Genomic DNA, 16,296 nt, shown 5'->3' on the forward strand with positions numbered 1-16,296 from the left:
TTTTGGCGCGATACTGCTTAAATGGCAAACTGCACCAATGTTGCAGTTATCAAGTTTTGCCAGGAAGGAAGAATGCAAAAGAATGAAAAAATCGAACCCATAATATGATTAAGTCATTCTAGTGCAAAGCGGTGCATTGATGCGGTGCAATCTCAAAATATGTTATCTTGAAAGAAGGAACACACTTTCAAAGTGAAGAGTTTGGCTCTCCACAAGAGGGAAAAAAACGTACCCTCCTGTAAAACAAGGGGGGTAACGTTTCATGGCGGCGTGACAGATGGCACGTGACGAGCCTCGACACTGACGATGAGTATGAAATAAAAGTGTCCTACTCACCTTTCTTTTCTTTAAAAAAAAAATATTCGTGATCACATTTTTAGCAAGATTTGATAAGTGTCTTAAGTGTGTGAGGATATGCCTCCGAAATGATGATTAAATTTAAAGTTAAGACCTGCCTGTGCCAAAGCTGATAACGTTGCCAGATCAGTCCGAGTCCAAAGAAAGTCTCAATCTACCGTGTCAGATTGAGGATATTAGAGCTGCCCACCGGGCCATTATTACTCCTTGGCAGCTGGGGGGGGGGTTTGAGGTGGGACTTTAAGTACTGATCCCGAACACGGCAGAGACCACTGAGGATTAGAAATAGGATTAAGTGAGCCTCTGGCCTTTACAAGCTTACTGTCATCCATCCATCTAAAGTGTATGTTACATTTATCTCCTGCAACTGGGTCGTGTGTTTTTGACTTTTTCGTTGACATCTTGCTTCTTTATGTATTTACAATGGAATGGGAAACGTGTGGGTGATCCATAAATACATGTTTGAGTAGTACCATTTATATATTTGAGGTGCCAGCAGAGAGGCAGTTTGTTCTATTAGAAATGTATAGAACATCTGGAAGTGGCACATATCATCTAAATGTATGTGTGTGTGTGTCACTGGGTTTCAGCCAAGTATCCCACACAGAGGTACAGTGGGGGTCAAATCGCAGTGAAGCCCGAGGCAAGGTCAGCAACCATTCGCAAAACATCTTCCATGGACAGGAGAGGGAGAGGAAGACAGCAGAACAGAGTAGCAGAAAAAGGCAGGACTCGAGTTAGGAGCAGAAAATCACTGATAGTTCAAGACGGAAAAACATTGAAATACTCCGATCCAATTTCACCCCACTGCCCGGTGGGTGCAACACAATCCAACATGTTCACTTCCAAAAGCCTCCTTCCCTTCCCCTTAACCTTACGACTCATTTCTGATCCCTGCAGAACTTTTTTCTCTTACACGAGAGCTACAAATAGCAGCGTCTATTTGGGCGAGACCGAAATGAAAAACAGTTTGAGAGTAGGTTGAGAAGACACACACACACGGGGGGGGGCAGAGAGACGGGGAACGATATGGGTGGGCAGATGGTGCCGACATATGGGCCTGTTAGGGGCAAAATAAATAAATGAACACTCACACATAAATAGTGAGATGAACTGTGGGTGCCACAAACTGTTGGCCAACTTAGCCAGCTGAGAAAGAGAGAGCACACGTGGGACACCAATGAGAGTGCGTGCAGATTCATAGATGCGCACAGATAAAGTGACGGTGGCGGCCTTAAGAAATGTAAGCCTTCCTAAAGCATACATTAATTGTGTTTGCATTATGACAATGGAGGGGGGGGGCTACATACATACTATATAATCTCTTTTATATGTAGATGAGTCTAGTTGCGCCATCTATCGCCTCCGTGTACATGTCGCTGAGCGGCAGTTATTGCTGAACTGTTTCTCTTCTGCTGTCTGCTACAGTTACTGCTGTGTTTATCCTCACCCTGCATTACTGTCTGTACATTCTCCTCCCTCATGCCTCCCGCTCAGTCTCAAAGCCTGTGGCTCAGTCAGAGAGAGAGACAGTCTGGTGCAGAGAGGTGATGTCCCCCAGCAAACAAACACCGGCTTTGTACAACGCGTTCCCTTTGCCCGTATCACCCGCACACTTCCGCCCGACTTCGAGTCAACATCTACTGTCCAGCGCAGACGAGCAAATGGAGGCGAACAGTGCGGTACAGTCGGTTTGTGTATATTCATAGATGAAGCCCACCACTCTGCCAGGCCTCATTGCCTCACATGTTTCTCTAAACTGCATCAGTGCAATGACTCATGGCTGTTTATAATGAAGCTGTGGCACTAAAATTCAAACAAGCGAGCACATGAATAACACATTTCCTTCTATGTAGGAAAGCAGGTATAATAATCATAATAATATAACTAAGACACATCCTCAGACAGACTCTGTAACACTAATTAAAGCCCTGTTGTGTTATTGTTGGGGTTAGCCCGTTACTTTGCATCGGAAGAATTCAGACAACATTAAATTGCAATGTGTTTTTCCTTTTTTCTTCTCAGCTTGACATATGTTTAGGTCACTGTGACTGTGTGATAGCAAGTGTCGCCCATCTGTGTTTGTGTGGAAATATATTACCTAATCTCTGGCTCACACTTTTGGATGTTTTCCATATTCCCTCCCAGTTTGAGTATGAGTGTCTGACAGACAATGCCGCCACCTTGCCACTTTATATTCCGTTTGGCTCTCTGGCCTCGTAATGTCTGCAAATTTAATTTGATTGCAGCTGTAATCTTTCCGGCTAGTTAATTGACTTTGCGGAGGTTCGTCTCCCTCCTACCTTGATGGAGAAGGGTAGTTAGATAACTTACAATGTCTTATCCTCTCCCCAGGAATCCACATTCCCACAGTGTGTTTTGGTCACTGGAGAGTACTCAAGAACTGGATAAGCTAATGTGTTCTTGAAGGGGAAGCTGAGCTAACCATCATTTTCCGTCATCTGTCTTGTCACAGCAGGCAGGAAAACGCTGTGATGGGCCCTCGACGAATTCAGATCTTATTAAACACATTCAAAGCATTATCTGTAAGATCTAGCTGCTAAAAGCCGTATGGGGCCTTTCATTTAAAAGGAGAGAACTGCCTTAAAGTCAATGTGGTTGTGAAGTTCTATGATTTAGGGTAATGGAAAAAGAATGAAGTTCAGCTGCTGGGTGCAGAACAGACTAAAAAACCTCTGTTGACCTTGTGTGATGACTTCTTCAGATGCATTTTAAGAATCAGCAATGGATTTTGTCACAAAAATATCACATTTTTTATGGTACATAGGCAACCCGGTTACAAATATATAGTTAACTAAGCCGAAAAACGCCTAAACACCAGACTCCATGTGGTCTCTGCCATCCACTGACGGTTGGCTCCATACATGGATAATCTTCACTCTTATTAGAGTTAAATACAATGAGAAATAAGCAACAAATAAGATTGAGTATGGATTGCCTGAAAATATAAAGTCGCACGCCATGTTAACATGTAACACTATCCAGTTTCATTAAAACATTTGCATCTCACTTGATGTTCATTTTGTTTACAAGAAATGTCCATCAACGGCCCTTTTCCACCAACTATGACAGTCTACTGACACCATCATCAACAAATGAAAAACTACAGGTTAGGATAAAATGTCAGAATAATAAGAGGAGATCCAATCAGAACTATACTCTCTTTTCAAGGAATGGAGCTGTTTGACGTAACAGCAAACTATTTATTTATTTATTTCCTTGTTCTGTTGGCATGACAACATGTTACCAGAGGAACTGCATACAGTACCTGGTCTTCTAACTCCTGTATGTCACCTGAACTCACCAGGTTAGCATTTTGTGCTGAGAGAGTGGGAGTTATTATTCTGTGTTGACTGTTTGATGCGTAATGTTGCCAGTAGAGGCTGAATACACATTATTATTGTGATATCCCCAACATTTACCACTTTGCCCAATGTGCGAAGATGTCAGTCCTGTCACGAAGACACAGAGTGGCTGCTTCGAGTATTTTGATATTGTGAAACCATACAAACATTTTAGGCAATATTTGGTTGTCACACTAGTCAAATTAGTCTAAAAGGCGTTATTATAAAATGACTTTGTTGTTACTCTGACACTGGAAGTGCAATAACAGCATGACCCAAAACCAGGCCCGGGTTTAATGGTTTTGAACAAGTTTGTTATTGACCAAAAGTGTAATCACGATGTGGGTTAATGGTTAAAGCGCCATGATCAATTGTGTGGGCTTACATCATGTAGTTCAGTAGCTGGTCCACTTTGCAGTGCAAACAATGTCAAGTCACTAGCCTACATTACACACCAACTACTTCACCAACAGGCCACAGTATGTGGGGCTTGGAAACTGTGTAACTTAGAGGAATACTTCACCGATTTGGATTTAGCTTTGTATTACTAGAATATAGGGGTAGTATTTTTGAAAAATTGTGCTTCCCAACCTCAGTTTCCCCCAAGTGGAGAAATATCTTCATTCATTTTTTTATGTGCCCAACAGTGACACTTGAAACTCCAACGCTTATTCCTCACTTTTTAGACCCACTTGTAGGGACCTCATTCCCAGAATGTAAACAGTGTCCGCCATCTTTGCTAACAGTGATGCTAACAAGACCAAGTGTCACTGGTGGTCACGTAGTAGAGAAATTAATGAAGATATTTCTCAACTCAGGGGAAACTGAAACAAATACTACTACTTACAATATAATACAAAGCTAAACTGGTGAAGTACTCCTTTAAGTGGTAGTTAGCAGCACTCCCTCATTTCCTCTTCACCCTACACACAACAGACACCACCGCCAGGAGTTGATATAGATGATGCAGCCATTGTTGGCCATGTATCTGAAGAGAAAACTACTTTCACATCAACACCAAAGAAGGTGGTGACTGACTTCTGCAGGACGGTGCGCCCCAGACCACACCGGTGACTACCTAAGGTTTGGATCGCAGAGGGGTACAAATACATGGGTGTTCACCTCAATAACAAACTGAACTGCACTAATAACACAGATGTCCTGTACAAGAAAGGTCAACGCTGTCCCCATCTGCTGAGGAGACGGGAGGTCCTTCACTGTGTGCAGGACACCGATTAAGGACCTTTTATGCTCTACTTTTACCTTTATGCTATTACCTGTTTGGTCTATGAAAGGTCAGAACACGTTGAAAAACTTTGATCAGTGTTTCCAAAACCTTTGACGTGCCGGTGTTCTTAAATGTCTTCTGTCACTAAACAATATTAATCAGTTTGAATGATCTTGTTGTCACATTTCAGAAGCTGGAAACTCAGAGACAATGTTAGGATTGGATAATCAAAATAGTCGATGATTAATTTAGTCATCAATTATTATTTGATTCATCCATTAATCATTGCAGCTTCAGTATACTATGTGTAAACATTTTCAAAAGTGTAACACTTTCTTGCATACTATCTATCACATGCAATATAGCTTACCTTTTTCAACATGTCACTTTTCTACCTCTAATCCTATTGCTGCTGTTAACAAGTTCATTTTCCAAGTGTGGGATCAACTAAGTAAAATCTAATCTAATCCAACCCATATAAACAATTATGTAGATTATAACAGGATCATTTCATTTCAGCAGAATGTCTACAGTGGGTAACAACAAAATGCCCGTAAAGTCGTATCAGTGAACATTGAAGGGAGGGCTGCAACAAACAGCTATTGTGACTGATGTTACTTTTCAACCCTTAGCTACTCTGAGAGAAACATGTTTGTTCTCATTGACTAATTTCATTAACACTGACACGGGGAACTTCATTAGACTGTCACAGTTCATTAATAAAATGAATGCGACTGAGCACGAGCACAAACACGATCCACGTTCACACACACACACACACGCACGCCCTGACAATTCCATGCATTACTGCAATATACACACTCACACACAAGTACACACAAGTATCAAAATAACTCAGAGAAACTTACGGGTTGCCATAGTCCCAGACAACGCACTGAGGATCTGATGTACCCTGCAAGATAGAGAGGGAGTAGAGGGAAGATAAGCAGTTATTGCCAATCGAGAGGATGAGTAAAAGGGGAGGGGCAGACAGGAGACAGAGTAGCTCATTGCCGGAGGAGAGAGAGTGATGCTGTGCGGACAATGGAAAGAGAGTAAACGGACAATGAAATGGAAGGATTGAGGGAGACAGTGGGAGGGAGAGATGGAGAAAGAATCGCTGTCAGGGAACGGAGCAGCAAATAGCTGCTGCTTCAGAAAAAAAAAAACAAAACGAAAAAAAAACAACAGAAGCTACGTGAGCAATGACTCGCGAAAGTTAGAGACAAGACAAAAAAGCCATTTCATGGACAATAATACACAGCAAGTTGGGGCCATAAACACCCTGTAGTTGAAAGGCATTTGAATTCTCCGTGTAAGTAGAAAATAGAAGCAAACAACTATGAGGCAGTAAAATGTATTCAGGTAAAACAGCTACTTAATAGCTATAGCTGGCCCTTTTGGAGTGTGCAAATGCAAGAGTCAAGCGAGGGACTAAATTAAGTCGGTTTGCCTACTTCTCACATGTTTCCAAGTAATTTAATGAAAACATTTTGAAGAGTAGAACAAAGTCACACAATCCACAGGGTTCTAGCAATCAGCTCCCACCTCAGAGTTAATGCATTGACTCACTGAACCCCAAAGCCAATCGGGGGGGTCAAATGGCAGATGAATCATGTGGTAATCAAAGCTCAGTGACGCCTGGTGGGAAAAGAAGACTCACTCAATTGGTGAATCAATCACATGATCAATGTCCTTAACGGACTCATCACAGCCTGTTCCACTGGTGATCCTCTGTGATCTGGTGCATGTCCTTTCAAACTGTATGTCTTATTTTGACCAAGATTGGAATGTGATCATTCTCAAGGTTACCGTCATGGCTTTTCTCGTCTGGAACATAGATTCTGTCCCTAAATTAACTTGTAGACCCACAGAAATAAAGGAGTAAAAGCTAGTGTATTTGAGGTCAGAGTGACTGAGAGAAGTAACCTCCTGTTACACTTTCTGGGTCTTTTCAGAGGAACAGTAATTTAGGCGACGTTAACTACCTACAAGTGAGTTGCCATTCTTCTGCTCGGCTTATGCAGAGCAGTCTATTGGTCCTCCCTCAGCCCTGCATTAAGCACTTTGCCTTTGAGCTCCCCCCTATGGCTTAGGGGATTATAGCAGTGTAACAGCCAGACTGCTCTGTCAATTATGAATAGGATGATGTCCACTTTAAGAAGACTCACTGAAGCCTGAGGAAAATGACCTCTTCTTGACTGAAGAGGAAAGGGAACGTTTTCTGAATGTCAGCGTTTAAAAAATAAAAAAAAAGTGATAAACATTCACATCTGCACTATTAGAATTTATTTCTCCACAGGCAAGGTCATCCGTCCTCCTCTGAGCAGTTCCCAACTCACCCCCCACCCATGAATCAGTGAATTCAATGCATGGCTGGGATTGAGAGGACGCCACGATGCACTGTTGATATAGACACGATCAGAGGCCAGGCGACACGGATTGATGGACGACAGCACTTTGTTCTGCCTCATACAAACACGTTGCTGTCAAAGACATTAGATGTGCTTTGGTATGCATTAGTATACGGCTTGCTCTGTTAACATTTAGCTATCAATCAGTGGCCATCATGTCCAACTGCACGGTATAGTGGGAGTGACATCCGTGTACTCCCACAATGTCTGACTCTACTCTTAAGTGCTGCGTTGCATAATGACAGCATCTGCTTGACTGACGCTTCTCAAAGAAAGGAGACGCGCGCGTCGGATTTCTAACAGCTGCATTTACGGAAGGTGATGATAGCAGCTGCGGCACCTTAACAGCTCTGTCATCTTTTTGCGCTGAAAAGGAACGGCCATTTTCTACTCAGATTTTCACAAACCACCGAGCCATTTAGTAGCCGTGCAACGAGCTGATGAACCAAATCAAGATTGGTTTAGGGATTCTTAAAAGCTTTCAAACTTTGGAGATTATATGTTAAGAAAATAAAAGTGAGTAATCTGGGTGACGCAAGTCAAACCGATTACAGTTGTGTTGCCGGGAAATATGTACGGCCTATGTGTGAATCTAAAGGTAACCAGAGCTGCCTTTTAAAATCTAAAAGGCTCAAATGAAAGAGGGCTGAAGAAGGGAGCAAAGAGGGAAGGGTAACACCTGGCATCTGGTCTACTGGTCCACTGTGGACAAACAGGGCTTAATGGCCTTCTGCTTCTTACTCATCACCAAACCACGAACACACACTTTGACACCATGGACGTTAGTGTCAGGTGTGAGTGAGATGGTCTGACTGAAGCAGATGTCTTCTCAGGGAGTACATGACCACGCAAAGAGACTCCAATATCCCCCTTGGAGGGTGAACTTGGCAGCACGCTCTCACGGCCCCTGCTTCAGTGACTGGGCGTTTCTTTTCCAGCCAAGGTCAAAACCAGCTACTGCTGAAGATCATGACCTACGACTGTGCACCTCCTTTATTTTTGCACGCCTTTCTGTTACTCATACACCATAGTTACTTAAAGCTCAGCACTTTCTAACGGAGTTCAGGCAAAGGTGCAAGGACGCTCAAACAGCAGGTTAACAGTGCATTTAATTGCACTGAAATAATGATGTGTGTGCAGATTATAATTGGGCAGCATTCTTATGTAGTTTCACAAAAATGCAAATGAGCTAGGGGAACTTTCTTTTTGGGTGTTTTAAAGGAATAGTTCCATAGAATAAAAGGGGAATGAAAGTGTTTTTGCTTTTGAGGAGAAGAAATGATTGCGGCACTTCCAGTATCTGACCATTAAATATTAAAGTGCAGCCAACAGTCCATTAGCTTTGCTTAGCATAAAGACCAACACGTGGGGAAACAGATCCTCAAATTACTTTAAGGTGGATTTTCTTGGACGGAGCAAGTAGCTGCAGGCTACAGTTTCACTCTTAAGGAACAGACACGAGAGTGATTCTGGGCGGGAAAGCTAATTATGGCCTTTCAGTACATGTACCTGTTTCTGTACAAATTTTGCAGTTATTGCTTAAGGTTATTCATTTCAGGTGGCCAATATGGATGAGTGCTCATGACTTGAATTTCAAATCGAGCCAGATCGATGTGTTAATCACTCGTGTCGACGGCTAGAATGTAATTTATCACATGGTGAGATTTAAATGAATTTTTCTACATCGCTCTCGGAAAACCATGTTTATTTTTGATGCTAGTTATGCCGCATTGCATCACCTTCCCTGAAACGGAGCGTGTGTTATATAAACAGAGGGGGAGAAGTTTAAAAGACGTGGGCAGATGGGGTCAGACAAATGAAATGTGTATTTTTGAATATATTCTATAGTATGAGCAATTTGAAGTGACTGCTGCTGCAGCTGTATACATTTTCACTATTTAAAAAAACAAAACAAAAAAAACGCTCTTGTGAATATTCATAGTTGTGTAAATGTAATTGTTTGGAGTATCCTTTTAGCAAGTCAAGAACAGCCTCTCAGACATTAGTCAAGGGTATGTGCTCACAGCGCGTGCATCGGCCGTCCACACACTGTCCTCCGCATGTGCTGCACCGTGTGCCAGATAAGTGTCTGTCCTCACCAGGAACCTCCGGTTAGAGGTGCAGAGCTTTAAATTAGGATCAGTATTAAGCCGTCACGCTCCAGACAGTGGGTGTGCAACTTAGCAGTAGCTCCACTTTGCCAAAAGTGTTAAAGATGAGAATAATACAAAGATTAAAAGATGGAGACAGTGTAAAATAAATGGCAACATGTAAAGAATCAATGATGTAAGGCAGGAAGACTGAGGGGGTAGGGGATGGAGAATGAATACAAAATCTTAATGAAACACAATAGTTTTGACCTCCAGGTCCCAAATGCCACATGAAGAGAATGATTTTAGGGGAGGATTTTGTGATTGTGTGTGTGTTTTCTACAGAGAACCATCAAATGTTCAACGTTATTTTCAAAACTGTGCCCACCTTTTACCCAGAAGAATGGCTAATGAAACCTACATCTTATTGAGGTCGTGATGAGGGCCTCCCATTAAACTTGCACTTAGGCCTTTCTGCTGAATACACCCCATGAGTCATTTATAATAATGCACTCTGCTGTAATATAAACCAAATAGGCACCAGGAGACGTTGCAATGCAAGGAAGTCAAAAAAGCTCCGTCCACGTTTGCTCAGGCAATTCACAGAATACTGTGTTGCTTAACACGGTGCAGCACTTTCTCTTTCAACTGAACTCAGGAAACATGGGTCAGCAGGGAGAAGAGGAGTCCTTTAAAGCCTAACACACATTTATTTTCTTGGCCAAAGCTTGTTCATAATATAAAATGCAAAACCTTGCACGGGAAAGTGCTTCATATGCAATAATTTCCATGTTTGTCGCACTGTACTGTAAAGTCAGTGAGAAAATAAACATCTCTATGGGAGTTGGAGAAATTAGACGAATATCTCCCATTTCTTTTCTTAAAACAGGTCACAAAAGATTGGCTGGGCAAGACACTTTTCGACTTACGTTCAAAAGCGGTGACAGCTCCACCACCACCATGGGCTCGCTGGGTTGCAGTTCTGGTCGCACAGTCACTGTCAGGATCTTTGAGTTGATCACTGCAGGGGGACTAGAAAGATAGAAACACACACAGAAATTGTATTATTTAGACCTTGTTCTCAAACTCAAAATGACCTGGGGGCCAGTGAACTTCTAGTCTGGTCATTTCAAAATAGGTGTGGCCCCCGGGCCCAAGAGTTTGAGACCCCTGTTCTACCCATTCAACAGCAGTTTGAAATGTTTTTGACTAAAATGATCCTCCATATCACACATAAAAACACATATTTCTCCCCTTTCTCTTTTGAGAGTTGTCTGCAAAACAAAACAAATATAAAAAGCTAACAAGAGAGTAAGTGAAAATGGTGCTAAAAAGTAAAAAATAAATAAATATATGTATTATATTGAACCTATTAGTATTAGTATTCCTGTATTCCTGTAGCTCTGCAGGAGCTACAGGAATACTAATAAGAAAATGGTTTTAACAGATCCAACTCATTAACAACCAAATGCACTGACCTGAATAAAACAACCCACAGCCAGAACAAACACCATGTCACACAGTTTCATGGCCTTTTGACAATCTCCCGATTTCCAGCAACGTCTACTTTTAAAACTTCTACAAGTGAGAGGAACCATAAAGAATTTGCCCATTCAAGTTCTACTGTACACTGCTAAGCAGACACAAGAAAGAAGAGGAGAGAAGCAAGACCCGTGACAGGTTGGAATTAGACTTGACAGAAGGAGCGACAGAAGAAATACCCCCCAAAATAGAAAAGGTTTTCAGAATGAAAACAAAATATGAGACGGAAGATTGCTGGTGGAAAAGTTGACAAAAGGCAGTGCAGGGATGTACAAGACGGGACAAGGAGAGGAGGAGAAGGTGAAATATAGAGCAATTGGACACCGAATGACAAGAGATGTACTCACTTTGGCACAGGCAAGATGACGCCCAACGTCCGGTACAAGACGGCTCCGATAACATAGTACATCGTAGCTTCAGAGTCCGCCTCTGTTTCTGAAACAGACAGTGTTGCATTCCATCAGTGCAAAACAGATGTGTGTTGTTGTTTTTTTAAATTTCATTTCTAAATGATTCTGTCAATAAAACATTATTATTTATTTTATCAGTAACACAGAAAACACTACCCTGAAGTCATTGTTAGTGGTGGAATCTAGGAAATGGTTAGCCGAGCATTCATTTTAAAATCCCAAATTTGGACAACTTGGCTCCTTCCGATCAGCTTCTTACGAAGGGGCCGCAGAGATTATACTCATCATGTTTGAGCTAACATGCACTGACAAACTCATTTGATATAAACAAACATCTCGTGGCGAGGCTAACAAACACAGACTTCACCAGTCTCTTGGCAGCTCAGTTTACATTTACTTTCAAGCCCGCACTGACAAATGCTCCATTAACTACATCAGAGCAAGTTTGTAAATTGCAGCACATTTCTGAAGCGTATGACAGCTACATCCCATATCCGGGGCTAATTATACTTTTGAGTAGAAAATGTACCATTAATTCAGGTGAAAGATCCTGCTGTAACACTTTGTGTGGGTGGAGATGCTCTTTTAGTCAATTTGCTGGTCTTTTAGCAGCAAGTAGCTCACGGCGCTCGTAATACAGAAGCCTCATTTTTGAAAACTAAATCCGTCATTAAAAAGGGCAATTAACTTGAGTAAAGTCAAAGTGTTCCAGCCATTTTAAGATGATGTTCTTCAGTCTCTTACTTTCCCCTGTTTGTTTCAAATCTGCCTTCCACCTCCAAAGTGTTCTTATCTCCTCTGTTGTTGCCATTTCCAAGCACTTTTCAACTTATCCACCCTTTTTGAACTCTCCTGCTTCGCAACCCCGTGCCTTACGTCACTCCCTGCGGTGTTCTTTTGACAAAAAGAGCAGAGGCTCCCAAGGAGACTTTGCGTCCTTCTGTAAATGTCACTTTGTCTCAAGTGAGGGAGCCGGCGAGAAAAAGTAAGCGGGAAAAGTTCATGCTGAGGGCTGCCACTCCCTCCTCTGCCCTTTTAGGCTGAGAGGAGCGATAGTGGAGCATCACCAACAGGGGGGTGAGGGAGGAGGAGAAGGTTGATGGACTGGGTGACTCATCCAAGATCCTTCGCGGGAGAGATAGCTATGCATGACAGACAAGACCAGAAAGAGGGAGGGACACAGAAGATCTTGATAATGGAAAAGAAAGCAAACAAAGGGTGTGGGGGGGGGGCAGCAAAGTTGGGATGCAAACCCCTGTGTGTTGCAGTCATATACACAGATGTAGGTAAGCACTATCATAAATATTGAGAGATTGTGCAAAAAAGGAACAAAAACCATTAAGTACAAGCTGGCTGCAACACAAGAACAAAACAAGAAATCTGACTCCAAGATCAAAATTAATCGATGTTTATCAGTTTCCCCTGAGTTGAGAAATATCTTCCCTCTTTTCTTTGTTACGTGCCCACCAGTGACACTTGGTCCTGTTAGCGTAACTGTTAGAAAAGATGGCAGAAACTGTTAACATTCTGGGAATGAGGTCCCGTCCCCCTACGAGTGGGTCTAAAAAGTGCGGAATTAGCGTTGCAGTTTCAAGGCTCGGACCAAGTGTCACTGGTGAGCACGTAACCACAACAAGAATGAAGATATTTCTCCACTCAGGGGAAACTGAGGTTGGGAAGCACAATTTTTCAAAAATACTTGCCCTATTTTAGTAATACAACGCTAAATGCAAATCGGTGAAGAATTCCTTTAAAAGAGGCAACCACAGAGGTAGGAGCTAACAGAAAAACAACAGCAACTGAAAAGTAAAATACAATGCACTTGTGAATACTATGAGAGGAACAAATTGCCTTTGTCAGAAGTGAAGAGTCTGCAAGGGAGGCATGCAAATGAGTAAGTCTGTGTATTGGGGGTAAACTGAGGGGGAGGCACATCGACACTCATGGATGAATAACACCACCAAAACATTTCCCATGAGCAGTTTTTTTCGTCCCTCTCTTCTCGGTGAATGTCTAAGTGATTGGTGGTCAGCTGTAATGCAGCAAAATGGCAACCCACAAGTCACCAGCTGTGAACTTTAATATGCCATTTGTCAGGGGGAAGATATGCGTGGGGTTGATGCTTAGCCGTTATTTATGGTTTTAATCAAAAATCTAACGCTACATCCAAAGACTTCCATGTGAGTTACTCTTTTTTCCTTCCTTCCAAACTCTTTTTCTTCGGCATTTCTGCTTATTTCCACAACTTTTGTAAATAGTGCAGATAATCAAAATAAGCACCAAATAACAGCTTTTTTTTCTGTTGGCCATTTGAGCAGAAATGCTAATATTTACCAGCTAATAAGAACAAAACACAGTGCAGTTAGTAATACTGTAACTCACTACGTCATATCGACTTAATCTTTCGTTTAAGTTCTCGCTTAATTAATGAAAGCAGCTAAGCTGCCAAACGGTTTGATAATTTGCTTTCTTATCAAAAAGGTAGACGATAAGAATCATTGCATTTGCAGATGTGTGTGCTAAGTGTAATGTTGGAGCAAAGAGGCAATTTTCTGCGATAACAGGAAGCCAGTGTAAGTGCGAGGCTTCTACAGAATGTCATAATGGCAAGTTGTGGATTTAAAAGGATTGACATGGTCCCGGTATGTGACGGAGAGACGCAGCAACTCCCCTTTCCTGTCTCCGCGAGGTTGCTAAATATCAAACGACTAGCAATTACCATATTTCGGCTTTGTGTACAGATTAAACTCACTGTACATTAGCTGTGCTGTTTAGCATATATCTTCCAGGCTCGCTGTGAGGCCCGCTTTGCCCGCCTCCGGTTTCTATACAAGGTTACAGCGTGGTATTTCCAACTAATCAGTGATAATATCAATCTCATGTGTGCGTGGCTTCTAGATGGAGTGTGTCGCTTGCAAGCGAGTGTGCACGTCGGCCTGTGTGTATGCGACGTCTGTCACGCCGAAAAATCAGTGGAGGACTGTCTCGGTCTCTGCTCAGTGAAGCGATTCATGAACCTATCAGCGGAGAGTGTGTGTGTGTGTGTGTGTGTATATGAGCCTGTGAGTGCACAGACACACAAAGGTGCTGGTGGCCTCTTATGAGCATGTTTAAGCTGTCCATCTGAGATAGGCTTTCATTACGGGGTAAATGAACCAAACAAACTGATAGCAATCAAGTGATGACCTAAACTCATGGACTGCCAATGGGAAAAGGCAGAGTTCCCAAAGGGGGCGAAGGGTACTAATGATTTCCTTACTCAAGTATATGTGGAGGCTATATCCAGTTTGGATAAAACAATTTACTAAATGGCATATGCTCAAATGACTGTACCATGTCCTGAATATCATATGAGGGAATGGCAGAGTAAATGTTGTACGGTCGCTTTACTTTTATTTAAATAAATAAACCATATACGAATAGTGGACAAACATGGCGGTAAATGTTACCGTGCAATCTGAAAAAAAAACAAAAACGCTTTTCCCGACAACCTTTGACTTCCATCGCAACTCACGAGACAACCCATAAACAGGGCCCGTTAGACAAATGCAAGAAAGATGGTTCGGTGGTGGAAAAAGCCCATTACATTCTGCATAATGAGGAGATGGAGATTAGAGGGAGAGAGGAGAGGTGTCTTCAGGTCAGCATACAGGATGTCTCCAATGCCAGTCAAAGAGATTCAGTGTCATCAGCTGGAGTTAGAGGTCAGAGATAGCAGTGTTCTTTCAGCCCCGCAGCCTCTCTGAACTTTAATTTGGGAAGGGGACAGGGTGCCAGGCAGGAAGTCTGCCAGTCTAATTTCCTGTGAAATGTGACCTTTGTCTTCATTGGCGCTGAAGTAAGTCTCTTATCTCATACAAACCATTTTCCTCACACTGTTTTAAGTCTCTTTGGTCCCTTTCCACAACTTAGCTTCTGTGTCTCCTGATACCATCTTTCTCTTTGGCTTCATTATTTCTTTGGGCTGCATTTGGACGCATTAATATATATATATATATCTTTTTTTGTTTTTATTTCTTGGCTTTATTTGAGACCCGATGGAAAATATTAACAGCAGTTAGTACTAAGAGCGGTTAACTGGCTTGTGCTGCTAAAAGCAAAGATTTATCTTTCAAAATTTGTATGAGAACTTGATGCACTCAATGGGATGAGGCAGACTTCCTCACACATGAAAGACCTGCATCTCCAGGGCCTCTTTACAGTCCAAATCTTTCTCTGTAATATCCTTCGGTGTCCTTGAGAAGGCTTCTGCCTGCTGCCATGACCCGCGTGTCTAAGTGCATGAATTCACACTGGGATTACTCCTCTTCACAAGCTGTCTGACCTTGGCTAAACAGCGTTGTGTGGGGTGGTAACATTCCGTCCTGTGTCAAAAGACTCAAGACTGCTTGTAAGCGTGAGAAATTTAAGAGCTGGAAATCTATGAGTCAAAACACAACAAGGCAGCGAGGCAGCTGGGACACTTTACATTTCAGTACAGTAACAATATGGTTATAGTATATTTCTACAGTAACCACTATGTAATAGCTTGGTAATCAAAATGGAAATAAGCGTGAGGATGATTTTCAACATTATCATATGAAATTTTGATTCTCAAACACTTTAATGTGAAGATATTACCTGGATAATACTGTATTATTATCCCCTTATTAGCACACTAATACTGGTGTTATTACTAAACGGAGAATCACATAAGAAAGACAAAACAATATTACTATAAGACGACATTCATATTAAAAAACTAAAACCATAGCATCACCACGTTGTTACTGAACTGTTTAACTGATGATATCAAGTCTGTAATAAACCACTACTGCTGGCCACCTTTTTGGGACACGGGCATATCTGCAGATGCAAAATAGTGTGCTCATCGGTTGTACTGAGACCAAA

The 16,296-nt window shown here is 42.1% G+C and overlaps 1 protein-coding gene across 1 annotated transcript in view; it reads right to left on the reverse strand.

Annotated features, from left to right (window-relative positions):
* LOC122783142 (adhesion G protein-coupled receptor B2-like) overlaps positions 1-16,296 on the reverse strand; it is a 58,547-nt gene that overhangs the window by 23,741 nt on the left and 18,510 nt on the right. The window contains 3 exon segments of the mRNA XM_044047784.1: positions 5,820-5,863; positions 10,384-10,486; positions 11,344-11,431. Coding sequence (XP_043903719.1) covers positions 5,820-5,863; positions 10,384-10,486; positions 11,344-11,431 — 235 coding nt within the window.

The sequence above is a fragment of the Solea senegalensis genome, linkage group LG16 (genome assembly GCF_019176455.1).
Source record: "Solea senegalensis isolate Sse05_10M linkage group LG16, IFAPA_SoseM_1, whole genome shotgun sequence".
NCBI lineage: Eukaryota > Metazoa > Chordata > Actinopteri > Pleuronectiformes > Soleidae > Solea > Solea senegalensis.